Raw genomic sequence first — 16,648 nt, 5'->3', positions numbered from 1 at the left:
TTCAGAACAAATGGTGTATTTATATTTGTGTGTATGTTGAGCAGTCCTCACCTCCAGTTGCACCCAGTTTACGACTGTAGCCTGGTTCCTAAGAGACATCCCCCACTATTCATGTGAGCCTTATCAGCTTCTAATTGGGGTGGAGTTGAATGCTCATTTGAGCATCTCCCTATAAATTTAGATCAGCTCATGGGGGGAGATCTCTGATGGGGGGCACAGTCTCTGATGGGGGTGCTGCTTCAGATTGAGTGGGGCTTCGAAAGAGTGCGAAGCAGTTAAACACAGCAGTTGAACTAAAGCAGGAGAAAGACACAACAGCAAGAAACTCTACTGCATGCTGGACAGACTGCAAGCAAACACCCTGGGAAACATCTCTTACATGCCTGAGTCCCACTCTGTGTACCTTTATATAATACACTCCTCTTCATATTACTATCCTCTGTTCCCAAATCTCATTTCTTTACCCCTCTGCTCAACCCCAAAACTTGCACATCTCCCCCTCATTGCTATCATCTCCCTACTACTGCTCTCATCACCCCCCAAAATGCCTCTTCTACTCCTTCTCATTTTCCTCTCCTCCATTCCCAAAATCCATTCACTATATCCCTCTGCTCCTCCTAAACATTTGTATATTGTGTCCTCACTGCTTCCTTCGCCCCTCTATGGTACCCACCACCTCCTCCGATTATTCCACTCTCCCACTGACCCGAACACCTCCACTAGGAGTTTCTCACGCTCCTGCACATCCCGCTCCCATGCCACCTTTCTCACCCTTCTCCTCCTCCTAGCCGCGGGAGACATCTCCCCGAATCCTGGCCCTCCACCACCTCCCTCACCCACACAACACCCTCCCGCCTCCATGTCCTCCCGCAACCTAGTATCTGTCCCCCTGCTCCCTAAAATCTCCCCCCCGTTTTCATGTGCACTCCTGAACGCCCGATCGGTGTGCAACAAGCTTACCGCCATCCACGACCTCTTTGTTTCCCGCTCCCTCAACCTCCTGGCGATCACGGAAACCTGGATCCAGCCCACTGACTCTACCTCCCCTGCTGCACTCTCCTATGGAGGTCTCACCTGGACCCACTCACCCAGACCTAACGGTCGTAAAGGTGGTGAGGTTGGTCTGCTCCTTTCACCGCAGAGCACCTTCCGAGTCCTCCCAAACCCCCCCTCCCTATCCTTCTCCTCCTTCGAGGCCCACTGCGTCCGACTATTCTCCCCAACCCCCCTGAAGATTGCTGTGATATACCGGCCTCCTGGATCCATACCCCGCTTCCTGGATGACTTTTCCTCCTGGCTACCCTTCTTCCTCTCCTCTGAGCTACCCACCATCATTCTTGGGGATTTCAACATCCCTGTCAACCTTGACAACCCGGACACAGCCCGTCTCCTCCACTTAACCTCCTCCTTTGCACTTGCACAGTGCATACAATCCACCACCCACTCCAACGGTAATATCCTTGATCTTGTCTTCTCCAACCGCTGCGCTCCCCACAACCTCACTAACACCCCCTTCCCTCTCTCTGACCACAACCTGATCACCTTCTCTATCTCCTCGTCCTCCAACGCCTACCCCTCCAAATGTCACACTACTACCAGCCGTAACCTCCGCAAACTTAACCCTGCCCCCCTCCTCTCTGCAGCTGATCAACTCCACAACCGCATCCTCCCCCTGTCCTCCCCCGACTTGGCTATGACTGCCTACAACAACGCGCTGTCAGCAGCCCTTGACTCACTAGCGCCTTTAACCACACGCATCATCAGACTCCGACCGCTCCAGCCCTGGCAGACTGATCACACCAAAACCCTCAAACGACGCAGTCGTGTCCTGGAGCGACTATGGTGCAAAACAAAATCCCAACAAGCTTTCACCTGCTACAAATCTGCCTTCCGCACCTACACCTCCTCCCTCCACGCAGCCAAACAAGCCTACTTCCTGACCCTCATCAAGGCCCTCTCCTCCAATCCTCGCCGACTCTTCTCCACCTTCAACTCTCTACTCTCTCCACCCCCACCTCCACCCAGCACCTCACTCACCGCCCTTGAGATTGCCAATCACTTCAAAAACAAGATTGACACAATTCGCAAGGACATTGCCGCAACTCACACGCCCTCTCAACCCGTCCCCTCTCACACAGCTACCCCCTCATCCCCCCTCCCCCTCGACATTACCCGCAGGGACTTCGTCACTGCTCAAACTCCCTCCAACCCCGTTCCCCCTCACTCAGCTACCCCCTCATCACCCCTCTCCCACGGCCCCACCACTGCTCTGACCTCCACTCCCACCCCACCCTACATTCCTTATACTGAAGCTCCCCCAACACTCCACACCTTTGACCTTACTACCATCGAGGAAGTCTCCAAGATCCTCTCTGATGCCCGCCTCACCACCTGCCCCCTCGACCCTATCCCCTCACAATTCCTACGACCTCCCTCCCCCTCCATCCTACGCTCCCTCACCCACATCTTTAATCTCTCCCTCTCCTCCGGCACTTTCCCCTCCCCACTGAAGCATGCACACATCACCCCCATACTTAAAAAGCCCTCCCTGGACCCCAATGACCCGAACAACCTCAGACCCATCTCCCTGCTCCCACTTACATCTAAACTACTCGAGCGCCTCGTCTACACCTGCCTATGCTCTCACCTCAACAACAACAACCTCCTCGATCCCCTACAGTCTGGCTTCCGCCCCCTACACTCCACCGAAACCGCCTTACTCAAACTCTCCAACGACCTTTTAACCGCCAAAGCTAATGGCCACTATTCAGTGCTCCTACTCCTTGACCTCTCTGCGGCCTTCGACACAGTTGACCACCCCCTCCTCCTCAAAATACTACACTCCCTCGGCCTCAGAGATTCTGCTCTCTCCTGGCTCTCATCCTACCTGTCTCAACGCTCTTTCAGCGTTACCTATAATGCTACCACCTCCCCCTCGCTCCCCCTCTCTGTTGGGGTCCCTCAAGGCTCTGTCCTTTGGCCCCTTCTCTTCTCCATCTACACCTCCTCCCTTGGCCAACTCATACACTCTCACGGCTTCAACTACCACCTCTATGCCGACGACACACAAATCTATCTCTCAACCCCCCACCTCACCCCCTCGGTCTCTGCCCAAATCACACACCTACTGAGCGACATATCAGATTGGATGTCGCTCCACTTCCTTAAACTGAATCTCTCCAAAACCGAGCTCCTTGTCTTCCCCCCAGCCCGAACCCCACTCCCTATTGACTTCTACATCACATCCGACAACGCCAATATCAAACCCGCTCTGCAGGCCAGAGTACTTGGTGTCATTCTGGACTCCAACCTATCCTTCCAGCCCCAAGTCCAATCTTTAACAAACTCGTGCAGACTCCACCTCCGCAACATCGCCAAAATCCGCACGTTCCTAACCCCAGAAACCACTAAACAGCTCATCCACTCCCTCATCATATCACGACTCGACTACTGCAACTCCCTCCTCACTGGCCTGCCTCGCCGCTGGCTATCCCCGCTTCAGTCGATCCTGAATACGGCTGCCAGACTCATTCACCTTTCCAACCGCTCCATTTCTGCCACCCCCCTCTGCCAATCCCTCCACTGGCTTCCGATTGCGCAATGGATCAAATTTAAAATCCTAACACTGACGTACAAAGCTGTCCATCATACTGCCCCGAACTACATCACTGACCTAATATCCAAGTACCGCCCAGCACGCACACTCCGCTCCTCACAAGACCTCCTTCTCTCTAGTTCCCTGGTCTCCTCCTCCCATGCCCGCCTCCAGGACTTCTCCAGGGTGTCACCCATCCTCTGGAACTCCCTTCCCCAACCCATCAGATTATCACCTACTCTCCTCTCCTTTAGGCGTACCCTGAAAACCCATCTATTCAGGGAAGCCTACCTCACCCCCTGCTAACTTGCTGACCTCCTCCACTCTTCCTACCACTCCATCCCCCACAGCTATCTCCTCCTGTACCACTATCCCGTCCCTTCTAGATTGTAAGCTCGAAAGAGCAGGGCCCTCGAACCCCTCATGTTTTGCATTGCATTGGTATTGTTCTGTCACATGTTCTGTCCCCCTTTGTAATGTACAACGCTGAGTGAACTATTGGCGCTTTATAAATACTGTATAATAATAATAATAATTTTCTCCATTAGTTTGTTTGCCCATCCCTCTTTAGTCATGGATAAAGAAGAAGACAAGCTGTGTCCATTAATGAACAAAAGTGAAAACAGGACTTTTTGTTACTCAACATAAAATCCCTTTCTCTGAGTTCATTGACAGACACAGCACCCACCCCTCCATGGACTTTTGGCACTGCTTGTGACTGACTAGAGGCCTATAGCAGAGAGGGGATTTTATGCCCAGAGAGGACTGCCCATAGGAGGTGCTGAGTTTTTTTTTTTTTTTTTTGCCTAGTGTCGTCCTCCTGTAGGTGGGTCTATAAACCCCTGTTTGGTCATGGATAAAGAAGAAAAGCTGTGTCCATCAATGACTTCAGAGAAAGGGATTTTACGGTGAGTAACAAAAATTCCTGCCCAAAAAAAATACTGACCTTGACCGTTGACCCTTACCCAAACAGTTACCATAACTGAATTACTGTTATAGCCAATCAGAGGCTCCCACGACGATCAGGTGACTTAGAATTGGGAGTTCTTGGGTCCTAATCGTTCATATGGAACCCGTGGCTCTCGGTGAGACCGTGTGGCCCGGTCCCAGCGCAAAGACAGATAAGCAAATATTCGGCCTCAAGGAAAAACGTTCAGTCCAGTGGGGCCGCATATTTGCAAATGCACGGCTGGAAGGGGTTAAAACAATTTTAATACACTGATATTGCACTTGAATAGCAAAGCAGTATACAAGTGGTATACATATATCCATGCACAGTTGCTGGGAAACTCGTTGAGTAGAACTGTATCTGTGATGTTATGCCAGCAGGTCCTACGGCTTTGCATGGATATGTTTATATCGCCTATATATTTGCTATATTCCTTTCCTGACTGCTATGAGGTTGTAGATTGTAAGCTCCAAGGAGCAGGGCCCTCGAACCCCTTTGTATTGTATTATTGCTGTACTGTCTCATGTACTGTCTCCCATTATAATGTACAACGCTGAGGAAACTGTTGGCGCTATATAAATACTGTATAATAATAATAATAATGAGGCCTCTCTTATTCTTTATCCCCTAATGGCATATATGATTGTGAGTGATCTATGGATCTGAACGGTTCACTTGTGGAATTCCCTGTGGTGACACCATTTCTGGAACCAGTTTGTGGAGTAATCTTCCTTGTCGGAAGCCTGATAGTGGGGTCATTGGCTTTGTACAACTAAAAAGCACTTATGATCTCCCTTTGTTGAGATCAATTTGTCTGGTAAAAGGCTCTGCATGGGGATAGCACTTTTGCACTGGAGAACCTTCTTTTGCAAGCTTGAACACTACAAGCACTTTACATCACCTGGCAATATCTTGCATGGACTTGGACTTTTTTTTGTATTGTATATATATTGATTTTTTTCATCTAACTTATTTATTAGTTTATCACACTAATGAAATAATTTTAAGGTTTTCACTTTTTATTTTTTTATTAGCAATTTTAAAGCATGAGTGCACTTTTGGTAACGAGTGATCACTGTGCTGCTGTGGTTTATACACCTGTGTTGACATTAAGATTATTTATATTGAGCTGTGTATATATGAGTTATTGTATGTATTTATTCGTGTTTTATTTAGTACTTGTTTTGTATAGTGGTTAAAGGGATATGCGCAACCTTTTCTGTTACTGTAGTTGTCTGGTCCGGTATTCAAATTGTGGTGCTGCAGTCGTTATTCATAGACTAAGCTTCGGTATATTATATCATTTATTTTTTTTTTGCAAAATCCTATGAGCCTCAGTGTTAGTGCGTCAATGTCATTCCTTATTTAATAACTCTATAAAGATTGGAAACATCTCAATAGGTTGTTGCCGGTTTCCAAGATGTTTTTCACTTTGTACCTACTGGAGGGGGTCTTTGGGAAGTGGTCCATGCCTCCTGACTATGGACCCCACTGTGTCCCATGGTAACAGACAAGCATTCCTGTGAAAGGAATCTTCTATTCTTTAAGGATTCCACAGTTGTAAAGGTTGAAATCCCTATCTTGCTCCATATATTTAGTGGCCTTGCAACCTTTTTTTTTTGGTGTTGTCATTGCTAGCCCAAACCATCTTGGACTGGTTAAAATCCTTGTGTTGGTTTCTCATGGTTGCAAGCTGTGATCATCAGATATCATGAGTGACACAGCCTATGGATGGTGGATCAGGCCCCTGAGAAGACCTTGCCTTGCTTTTCCTTCATGGGAGACTGTCTTTTAGTGCTACTTTAGTCAGATGTATAAAGAACACTACTGGGGTTAGCAAAGCCATCTCTGTCAACAGCAATAGGGAATGGATTAGTTGCAAAATTCTGCTTCCTCTTCTCATAATCCTTGAGGTCTTACATTGTCATTGTGTTCCCTTTTTTCTCCCCTCACACTTTTTACCTTACAAGTCATTAATCTCCAATCCATTCAGGGCATGTTGGATCAGGTTTTAATCCAACCTCTTTATGAATACCAAGCCACAATTTTACCTAGTTTTGGACCCTATACACTTTACAACCGTGCTATTGCTGAAAGACGGCTACAGCACGGTTGTCCAGTTCTTGGAGGGCATCATATGACGTCCTCCCATAATGTGTTCAATGACACGCGGATCACAAAGTAAATACAGTTGCCAGTTATAGGCAGCACTTTTCCTCACGCTGTCACAGCGTGAGGAAAGTACTGCCGATAACGGCAAATGTCACAGAGGACACCCGCACTGATAATCAGGGCACTGATTAGCAGTGTCAGGATCATCAGTGTCTAGCAATGCCGTCCATCAGTGCCCAGTGGTGCTACCCTGTCAGTGCCCGTCATTGCTGCATATCAGTGCAGGAGCATCAGTGCCTCCTCATCAATGCCCACCAGTGCCGCCTCATCAGTGCCCAATAGTGCTTCCTATTCGTTCCACCTCATCGGTGCTGCCTCGTCAACACACATCCGTGAAGGAGAAAAATTACTTGTTTGCAAAATTTTATAATAGAAACAAAGAAAAACTTTATTTTTTTCAACTTTTTTGCTCTTTTTTTCTTTTCTGTTTATAGTGAAAACAATAAACAACCCAGTGGTGATTAAATACACCAAAAGAAAGCTCTATTTGTGTGAAAAAAATGATAAAAATTTCATATGGGTACAATTTTGCATGAACGCGCAATTGTCATTCATAGTGCAACAGTGCTGAAAGCTGAAAATTGGCCTGGTAATGAAGGGGGTAAAAGTGCCTGGTAGGCAAGTGGCTAAAGCACCAAACATTTTATTCAGTTTTTTAAAATTCATAATGGAATGTATTTGTGCACTCTTCACACACATTACAATCTGATTGTCCTCTATCTTTTTGATTTACCAACATATATATAGTGCAAGAGTCTTCATTACTGGATTTACATTGATTTGGATAATCTAAGTAGGCTTCATATTTTATAGTTTTATGATCATATGGTAATGTGTATGGTGAGCTTTAAGATCTGACCATACAGTGTTTGTACAATCAACTTAAATTTACCAAACTATGTAATATGAGCACCTACCGAAACTAAGACATCAATTTGTCTCCAATCAGAGAGGCCCTTTAATTACATAGTTTTTGGTAGATTTAAAGGAGATTGTACAATTGGGTGGTAATGTGTGGTGAGCTTTAACCTTACTTCACCTGGGAGATTTTATAGCCTCAATAGACATCAAAGATGCTGATAAGATAGAGCAAAGCAACAAATAGAAGCTCATCAGTATGCTGCATTTCCTTTTACAGTCCAGTAACAAGGTTAGGGTGGTGGGAAGATCTGTAAATGAAAGTTTAAACTTTAGCAGAGAAAAATCAGGCCCCTGCTAGAAAGGGACGTTCTGTGGGGCAGGGCTGTGTTAATCTCAGAACTGGATGGACAGTATCAAATTATTTGGCAGGTGTAAAGGCTCTTTTGTAATTGTTTTATGTTATTATTTAGCTGTTTGCCCTGAAGTACAGTTTAACCAGTTTGTTTTAGGGTGGCTGTATAAGTTTTGAAATAATTGTGTCCATCCAGAAACACTCATAAATGCTTTAGGTTTGCATTTTTTGCTCATTTAAAAAAAAATGTTCTAGAATAGTGCAGTTGATTTAGCCCATATACGTTTGTGTATTTATGGTGGCGATTTAAATATAAATCTTTGTTTGAACTGAATCCAGTTTTTTTTTTTTTTTTTTAGCAAGAACTATGGCATTACAGTCAGGGAAGTAGACCAGCCACTTCTGCTTCACAGACCCAATGAGAAAAAAGGTTTGCAGGGCAAGGTAAGCTTTATCCCTGTTGTGCCTATGTGTATTATACCATGTTATGGTTGCAGTCAAAAAATACAGGCACATACTTTTTCTATTTGTTGTCACTTGATTTTATGTCTTTAAAGTGAAACTGTAAGAGTTCTTCATATTTTAAACTACCAGCACAGTTTGATTGCTGGTACCATAATCTGTTGCCGCCTGCGCAACACGTATGTACAATGGCCTAAGGGTGGGTTTTTAACACCCACACTGCACACATTTGTCACTGATATTTCTGTGCTAAGAGTGTGCTTCCAACACACAGATTGAGCTGTCAAAGACCGCTCTCAGTCTTCATCAGCCGTTGGTTGACAGTTGGATTAGATCCTGGACTATTGTGAAAGCCATTCATTGTGGTTACCAGATCGTCAATCCTTCCCGCCCCCCAGGCTTGCAAACCCCATTAAAAGAACATGGGGTTAAAAAATGTGCAAGTGAATATATTATTAAAACTAGCCACATTTTGGCTTATGATATAATCATGTTATTTAGAATACTTCCTTCTGACACAAGTACTGCCTTCCTAGCCTCCCTATAATGTTGAAGATGTGTAATGGGACAGGCTCCTTATGATGTAATATGGATAAATTAAAATATTAAAATGTTCCTCAAATACTTTTTCTGGTGTATAAAATATTTTGCTCTGGTGTTTTCTGAAACTTTTTTTTTTTTTTTTACCTTTTTAATGTTCTCAGAAGCCAGGTCCTATTCTCCTTCTTCCAGAACTGTCTTTCATGACTGGCATCCCTGAAAAAATGAAAAAAGATTTTCGGGCCATGAAGGTAAATTGCTGTTCACATTTAATGGGGCTTCTTTTTTAACTATAATGATTTGTCCAATCTTTCCTTAAAGCAAACTTATTGGGTTTAAAAAAAATATATATTTTAAAAATGCACTGTTGCTCTATATCTGGGAGTATTGAGTTCCTGTGTCCCCCACTGTGCACAGTGGTTTGTCAAACAACTGGTTTGTCTGTTGTCCCAAGACACACCAGTGATGTTGGGGCCAGAGTAAGAAAATACAGTGGGGAATACAGGCATCCAGCAGTCCTGGAAGTGTTTGAGTAGTGAAGAGACTTACAGAGGAAAAATACAAGACACAAGCTGCCAGAGAGGTGAGTATGAGAAATCTTCTCTTGCAGGAAACTTTAAATAGAATTTTTTTTTTCATTTGACCTCCAGAAGGTTTTACCCTCTTCGTAACCGGGGCATTTTTTGCTATTCAGCACTGTTCTAATTGAACTGGCAAATGCTCGGTCATGCAACTCTGTACCCAAATAAAATTCTTTTCATTTTTTCACATAAGTAGAGATTTCTTTTGTTTGGTATTTAACCACTACTACACCCTGTTCCAAATTATTATGCAAATTCTATTTAAGTGTCACAAAGATTAAATATTTTGTTTTTCAGTTTAACACATGGATGGCATTGTGTCTCAGGGCTCTTTTGATCACTGAAAATAATCTTAGACACCTGTGATAATTAGATTGGCAGGTGAGCCCATTTTAAGGAAAAACTACTAAAGGAGGGTGTTCCACATTATTAAGCAGAGCACCATTTTCAAGCAATATGGGGAAGAAAAAGGATCTCTCTGCTGCCGAAAAGAGTGAAATACAGTCAGGTCCATAAATATTGGGACATTGACACAATTCTAAAATGTTTGGCTCTATACACCACCACAATGGATTTGAAATGAAACTAACAAGATGTGCTTTAACTGCAGACTGTCAGCTTTAATTTGAGGATATTTACATCCAAATCAGGTGAACGGTGTAGGAATTACAACAGTTTGCATATGTGCCTCCCACTTGTTAAGGGACCAAAAGTAATGGGACAGAATAATAATCATTAATCAAACTTTCACTTTTTAATACTTGGTTGCAAATCCTTTGCAGTCAATTACAGCCTGAAGTCTGGAACGCATAGACATCACCAGACGCTGGGTTTCATCCCTGGTGATGCTCTGCCAGGCCTCTACTGCAACTGTCTTCAGTTCCTGCTTGTTCTTGGGGCATTTTCCCTTCAGTTTTGTCTTCAGCAAGTGAAATGCATGCTCAGTCGGATTCAGATCAGGTGATTGACTTGGCCATTGCATAACATTCCACTTCTTTCCCTTAAGAAACTCTTTGGTTGCTTTTGCAGTATGCTTTGGGTCATTGTCTATCTGCACTGTGAAGCGGCGTCCAATGAGTTCTGAAGCATTTGGCTGAATATGAGCAGATACTATTCCCAGAAACACTTCAGAACTCATCCTGCTGCTTTTGTCAGCAGTCGCATCATCAATAAATACAAGAAAACCAGTTCCATTGGCAGCCATACATGCCCACGCCATGACACTACCACCACCATGCTTCACTGATGAGGTGGTATGCTTAGGATCATGAGCAGTTCCTTTCCTTCTCCATACTCTTCTCTTCCCATCACTCTGGTACAAGTTGATCTTGGTCTCATCTGTCCATAGGATGTTGTTCCAGAACTGTGAAGGCTTTTTTAGATGTCGTTTGGCAAACTCTAATCTGGCCTTCCTGTTTTTGAGGCTCACCAATGGTTTACATCTTGTGGTGAACCCTCTGTATTCACTCTGGTGAAGTCTTCTCTTGATTGGTGACTTTGACACACATACACCTACCTCCTGGAGAGTGTTCTTGATCTGGCCAACTGTTGTGAAGGGTGTTTTCTTCATCAGGGAAAGAATTCTTCGGTCATCCACCACAGTTGTTTTCCGTGGTCTTCCGGGTCTTTTGGTGTTGCTGAGCTCACCGCTGCGTTCCTTCTTTTTAAGAATGTTCCAAACAGTTGTTTTGGCCACGCCTAATGTTTTGCTTTCTCTCTGATGGGTTTGTTTTGTTTTTTCAGCCTAATGATGGCTTGCTTCACTGATAGTGACAGCTCTGTGGATCTCATCTTGAGTGTTGACAGCAACAGATTCCAAATGCAAATAGCACACTTGAAATGAACTCTGGACCTTTTATCTGCTCATTGTAATTGGGATAATGAGGGAATAACACACACCTGGCCATGGAACAGCTGAGAAGCCAATTGTCCCATTACTTTTGGTCCCTTAACAAGTGGGAGGCACATATGCAAACTGTTGTAATTCCTACACCGTTCACCTGATTTGGATGTAAATACCCTCAAATTAAAGCTGACAGTCTGCAGTTAAAGCACATCTTATTTGTTTCATTTCAAATCCATTGTGGTGGTGTATAGAGCCACGAATGCTAGAATTGTGTCAATGTCCCAATATTTATGGACCTGACTGTAGTTCAATGCCTTAGACGAGGTATGAAAACATTAGATATTTCACGAAAACGTAAGCGTGATCATCGCACTATTAAGAGATTTGCGGCTGATTCAGAGCACAGACGGGTTTGTGCAGATAACGGCACATTGAGGAAGATTTCTGCCAGATCCATGCATCGGATCAAGAGAGCAGCTGCTAAAATACCATTACATAGCAGCAAACAGATATTTGAAGCTGCTGGTGCCTCTGGAGTCCCACGGACATCAAGGTGTAGAGTCCTCCAGAGTCTTGCAACTGTGCATAAACCTTCTATTCGGCCACCACTAACCAATGCTCACAAGCAGAAACGGCTGCATTGGGCAGAAAAATACATGAAGACTAATTTTCAAACAGTCCTGTTCACTGATGAGTGCCATGCAACCCTGAATGGTCCAGATGGATGGAGTAGTGGATGGCTGGTGGACGGCCACCCTGTTCCAACAAGGCTGCGACGTCAGCAAGGCGGTGGTGGAGTCATGTTTTGGGCCGGAATCATGGGAACAGAGCTGGTCGGCCCCTTTAGTGTCCTCGAGGGTGTAAAGATGACCTCTGCAAAGTATGTGGAGTTTATGACTGATCACTTTCTTCCCTGGTACAGAAGGAAGAACTATGCTTTCCGTAATAAAATCATCATGCATGACAATGCACCATCTCATGCTGCAAAGAATACCTTTGCATCAATGGCTGCTTTGGGAATAAAAGGAGAGAAAGTCATGGTGTGGCCTCCATCCTCCCCTGACCTCAATCCTATTGAGAACCTTTGGAGCATCCTCAAGCAAAATATTTATGAGGGTGGGAGGCAGCTTACATCCAAACAGCAGCTCTGGCAGGCTATTCTGACATCTGGCAAACAAATTCAAGCAGAAACTCACAAGTTCAATGGATGCAAGACTTGTGAAGCTGCTATCAAATAAGGGGTCCTATGTTAAAATGTAACGTGACCTGTTAAAATGTTTAAAAAGCTAAAATGTTGTTAAAAGTTTGATTGAAATAGCTTTTGATTTCAGTAAATATGCTGCAAACACAACAAATGACAATTTTCAGTTCTTTACAACCTATAAAGTGTTTTGAAACTTGCTGTGCCTAATTATTTGGAACAGTGCATTGTACCTTTTTTATGTTTAAAAAAAAATACTGTTATCATTAGGACGTTTGTTTAAATAAAATTTGAATTGTACTCTTAATAGTTGATAACATGAGAATTATGCTGACTGTTATTTACATAAATTATTTAGGTAAATTAGAAAAATATAATTTGCATAATAATTTGGAACAGGGTATATGAAGGAAATACCACAAAATAAATTTTGTTTCTGCTCTAAAATTTTGCAAACAACTAATCTTTCTTCATTGTTGCTAAAATATATTCTGCTCCATTTCTTTGGTAAAATAACCCATATGTTTAGTCTGTGTGAAAGCTATAGAGCATAGAAATTATGGTATTTGAAAACTGGCCAATTCCGAAGTACTGATGGTCTCACATATTTCTTGAGGCCCTCTATATGCCAGTAAAGTACATTTACTCCAAAATTACCCCTTTCTGGAAAGTAGACATTCCAAAGTATTTAGTAAGAATAGAGATGTAAAATTGTCAGAAATTTTGAAGCCATGAGAGTTTTTTTTCCCCTGTTTTGGAAATTTTCAGAATTTTTTTTTAAAAAATTCAGCGTCAAGTAGTTTTCACAAATTGAAAAGGGGCTTGCTCAAGGAATGTCTACTTGGCAAACAGTATAATGGTTATAATAATTTCAAAACTCTTTGCCAATATGCATTTTCAGCTATTGACAATGATAATCGAAAAGCATTTGCTCTATTGCTATTGCAAGAGCTTGATCAATGTTTTCCTGATTTTCAGGTTTCATTTTATCTATAAATGAAGGTATTGTGTATTTTTGGGAGGCAGTATTTTGCAACCATCTAGTATTTTGCAGCAATTTCTTATTCGAAGATGCTGCTGGTGAAGAAACATTCAGAAGCATCAGAATGAGTGTTTCTGGAGAGAAAAGCTACTTGCACTTTCACTAACCACTTGCTTACTGGGCACTTTTTCCCCCTTCGAGTCGAGGCTAATTTTCAGCTTTCAGCACAGTCGTATTTTGAATGACAATTGTGTGGTCATGTAACACTGCACCGAAACAAAATTTTTATAGTTTTGTTGAGACAGATAGAGCTTTCTTTTGGTGGTATTTAATCACTACTAAAAAAGATTTAAAGTTTAAAAAAAAATTTTTTTTTTCTTAGACTGTTTTAAAATTTTGCAAATAAGTTATTTTTCTCCATCACTGATGTGCGCTAATTAGGCTGCACTGATAGGCACTGATAGGAGGCACTGATGGGCATTGACCGGCATCACTGACAGCACTGTAAGGCAGCACTCGTATATGGCACTGTTAGGCGGCACTGACTGGCACTGTTAGGTGGCACTGATTGGCATTGATAGGTGGGGGGCACGCGTGCACAGTTAGAGTGAGAGGACGTCATATGATGTCCTCCTAGAACGAGAGAGACGCCGCCTGCCCGTCATTTCCTTATATGGTGGGAGGAGGCTAAGGTCCTCATCATTTAATTCCATAAAGTGTTTTTTATGCCTTTAGGGTACTTCTGGCATGCAATGATGTCTTTTGACATCCTTGTAGGAAAAATATTTCTTCTCACAGTATTTGCAAATTATAGCTTTTCTCTCAGTAGAAATTGCACTGAGGAACAGTTTCCAAACTGTAGGAGTTGGTCTCACCATTTTACTGAGAAGAGGAAAAGAAAAAAAATACCAGACTATAGGTAAACATTCTGCTGTGATGGTTGAGAATATTAATAGAAATCATTTAAAGGTTATAAATTCATGGCCAAAAATATTGACACCCCTGCATTTCTGTCAGATAATGCACCACTTCGCCCAGAAAATTGTTCCAATTACAAATGTTTAGTCATTCTCATTTTTCTTTTGTTTGTATTGGTATGACACGAAAAAGAGGAGAAACAAAAAGCCAAATCTGACATTCCACGCAAAACCCTAAATATGGACTGGACAATATTATTGGTACCTTCTCAAAATTGTAAGAAATAATTGCATTCAAAGTGTGTGTGGCTCCTGTAATTTGTAATTAAATTTACCTGTATCAATGATCAGATCTTAATATTCCTGTGTCCACTGTGCACAACATTATCAAGAAGTTTGCAGCCCTTGGCATGTAGATAAATCTCTCTGTACGTGGATGAAAGAGATAAACTTAAGATTGCCATGAAGGATTGTTCGAATGGTAGATAAAGAACCTCGATCAACTTCCAGACAAATTCAAGCAACCTTCAAGCACAGGGTACAACTGTGTTAGCTCACACCAGCAATGGGCAAACTACGGCCCGCGGGCCGTATACGGCCCGGCGGACCTCTTAATCCGGCCCGCGGAGCGTGATACTGTCAGGATGATCTGTCCCCTTCGACGTATCTGTGCATGTGCCGGAGATCACCGATCGGCTGCTAACGCCTGAAACTGGCACATGCGCAGATACGTCGAGAGGGACAGATCCTCATAGGAGACAGATTTTCATGCTACACCGGAACGGCGCGGGAATACGGCAAGAGGAACGTGCAGAGCAAAGGTAAGTGAATTGACACAGGGGGGAGCTTGGGGACTTAATATGGGGGATGAATTAATATGGGGAATGAATTACCATAGGGGGGATGAATTACTATAGGGGGGATGAATTACTGTATGGGGGATGAATTACTATGGGGGATGAATTACTATGGGGGATGAATTACTATGGGGGATGAATTACTAGATGGGGGATGAATTACTATATGGGGGATGAATTACTATATGGGGGATGAATTACTATATGGGGGATGAATTACTATGGGGGATGAATTACTATAGGGGGGATGAATTACTATAGGGGGGATGAATTACTATATGGTGGATGAATTACTATATGGGGGATGAATTACTATATGGGGGATGAATTACTATGGGGGATTAATTACTAGATGGGGGATGAATTACTAGATGGGGGATGAATTACTAGATGGGGGATTAATTACTATGCTTACTATGGGGGAATTTTACTATACTTACTATGGATGACACATACACATCATTCATCTACTCTTGGTCCGGCCCCCGGGTCCAATATATGAACCCATTGCGGCCCTCAAGTCAAAAAGTTTGCCCACCCCTGGCTCACACTATACATCTCCATCTGAGTGAAAAGGGAAGCTATGGTTGGAGGCCCCCCACTGTTGAAACAGAAACATAAAAAAGCCAGATTGGAGCCTGAGGAAGCCAGTATGCTTTTGGGAGAATGTGCTGTGGACAGATGAAACCAAATTACAGCTTTCTGCAAAACCCACCATTCTGCTGTTTTCAGAAAAAGAAATAAGGCCTTTAAAGAAAAGAATACAGTTCCTACAGTCAAACATGGTGGAGGTTCACTGATGTTTTGGGGTTGCTTTTTCTGCTTCAGGCACTGAATGTCTTACCTGTGTGCATGGCATTATGAAATCTGAAGAGTACCAAAGAATTCTAGGGTGCAATGTAGGGCCCGGCCCAGTATCAGAAAGTTGGGTCTCCGTCAGAGGTCATGGGTCTTACAGCCAAACAATGACCCAAAGCATATGTCAAAAAGCACCTAGAAATGGTTTAAGACAATGCGCTAGATAGTACTGAACTGGTAAGCAATGAGTCCAGATCTCAATTTCAAAACTGCAGTTGGAAAAAGAAACCCTTCCAATCTGAGAGACCTGGAGCAGTTGGCGAAAGAAGAGTGGTCCAAAATTCCAGTAGAGAGGTGTAAGAAACTCATTGATGGTTACAGGAAGCGATTGATTACAGAATTTTTTTTCCAAGAGGTGTGCTACTAAATATTAAATTGAGAGTGCCAAAAATTTTGTCCAGTGCATTTTTGGGGTTTTGCATAGAATGTGTCAGATTTTGGCTTTTTGTTTCTCCTCTTTTTTTTGTGTCATACC

General features: G+C 43.3%; 1 protein-coding gene across 1 annotated transcript in view; it reads left to right on the top strand.

Annotated features, from left to right (window-relative positions):
• PIWIL2 (piwi like RNA-mediated gene silencing 2) overlaps nt 1-16,648 on the top strand; it is a 502,914-nt gene that overhangs the window by 254,411 nt on the left and 231,855 nt on the right. Inside the window, exons 9-10 of the mRNA XM_089658746.1 lie at nt 8,289-8,373; nt 9,096-9,182. Of these exons, the coding sequence (XP_089514872.1) occupies nt 8,289-8,373; nt 9,096-9,182 (172 nt within the window). The remainder of the gene's footprint in view (nt 1-8,288; nt 8,374-9,095; nt 9,183-16,648) is intronic.

The sequence above is a fragment of the Staurois parvus genome, unplaced genomic scaffold (genome assembly GCF_062004578.1).
Source record: "Staurois parvus isolate SC_StPar_1 unplaced genomic scaffold, SC_StPar_1.0 ptg001090l, whole genome shotgun sequence".
In the NCBI taxonomy this organism is placed as follows: domain Eukaryota; kingdom Metazoa; phylum Chordata; class Amphibia; order Anura; family Ranidae; genus Staurois; species Staurois parvus.
Note: the sequence above shows the minus strand (reverse complement) of the source record. Positions and strands in the feature narration are given on the sequence as shown.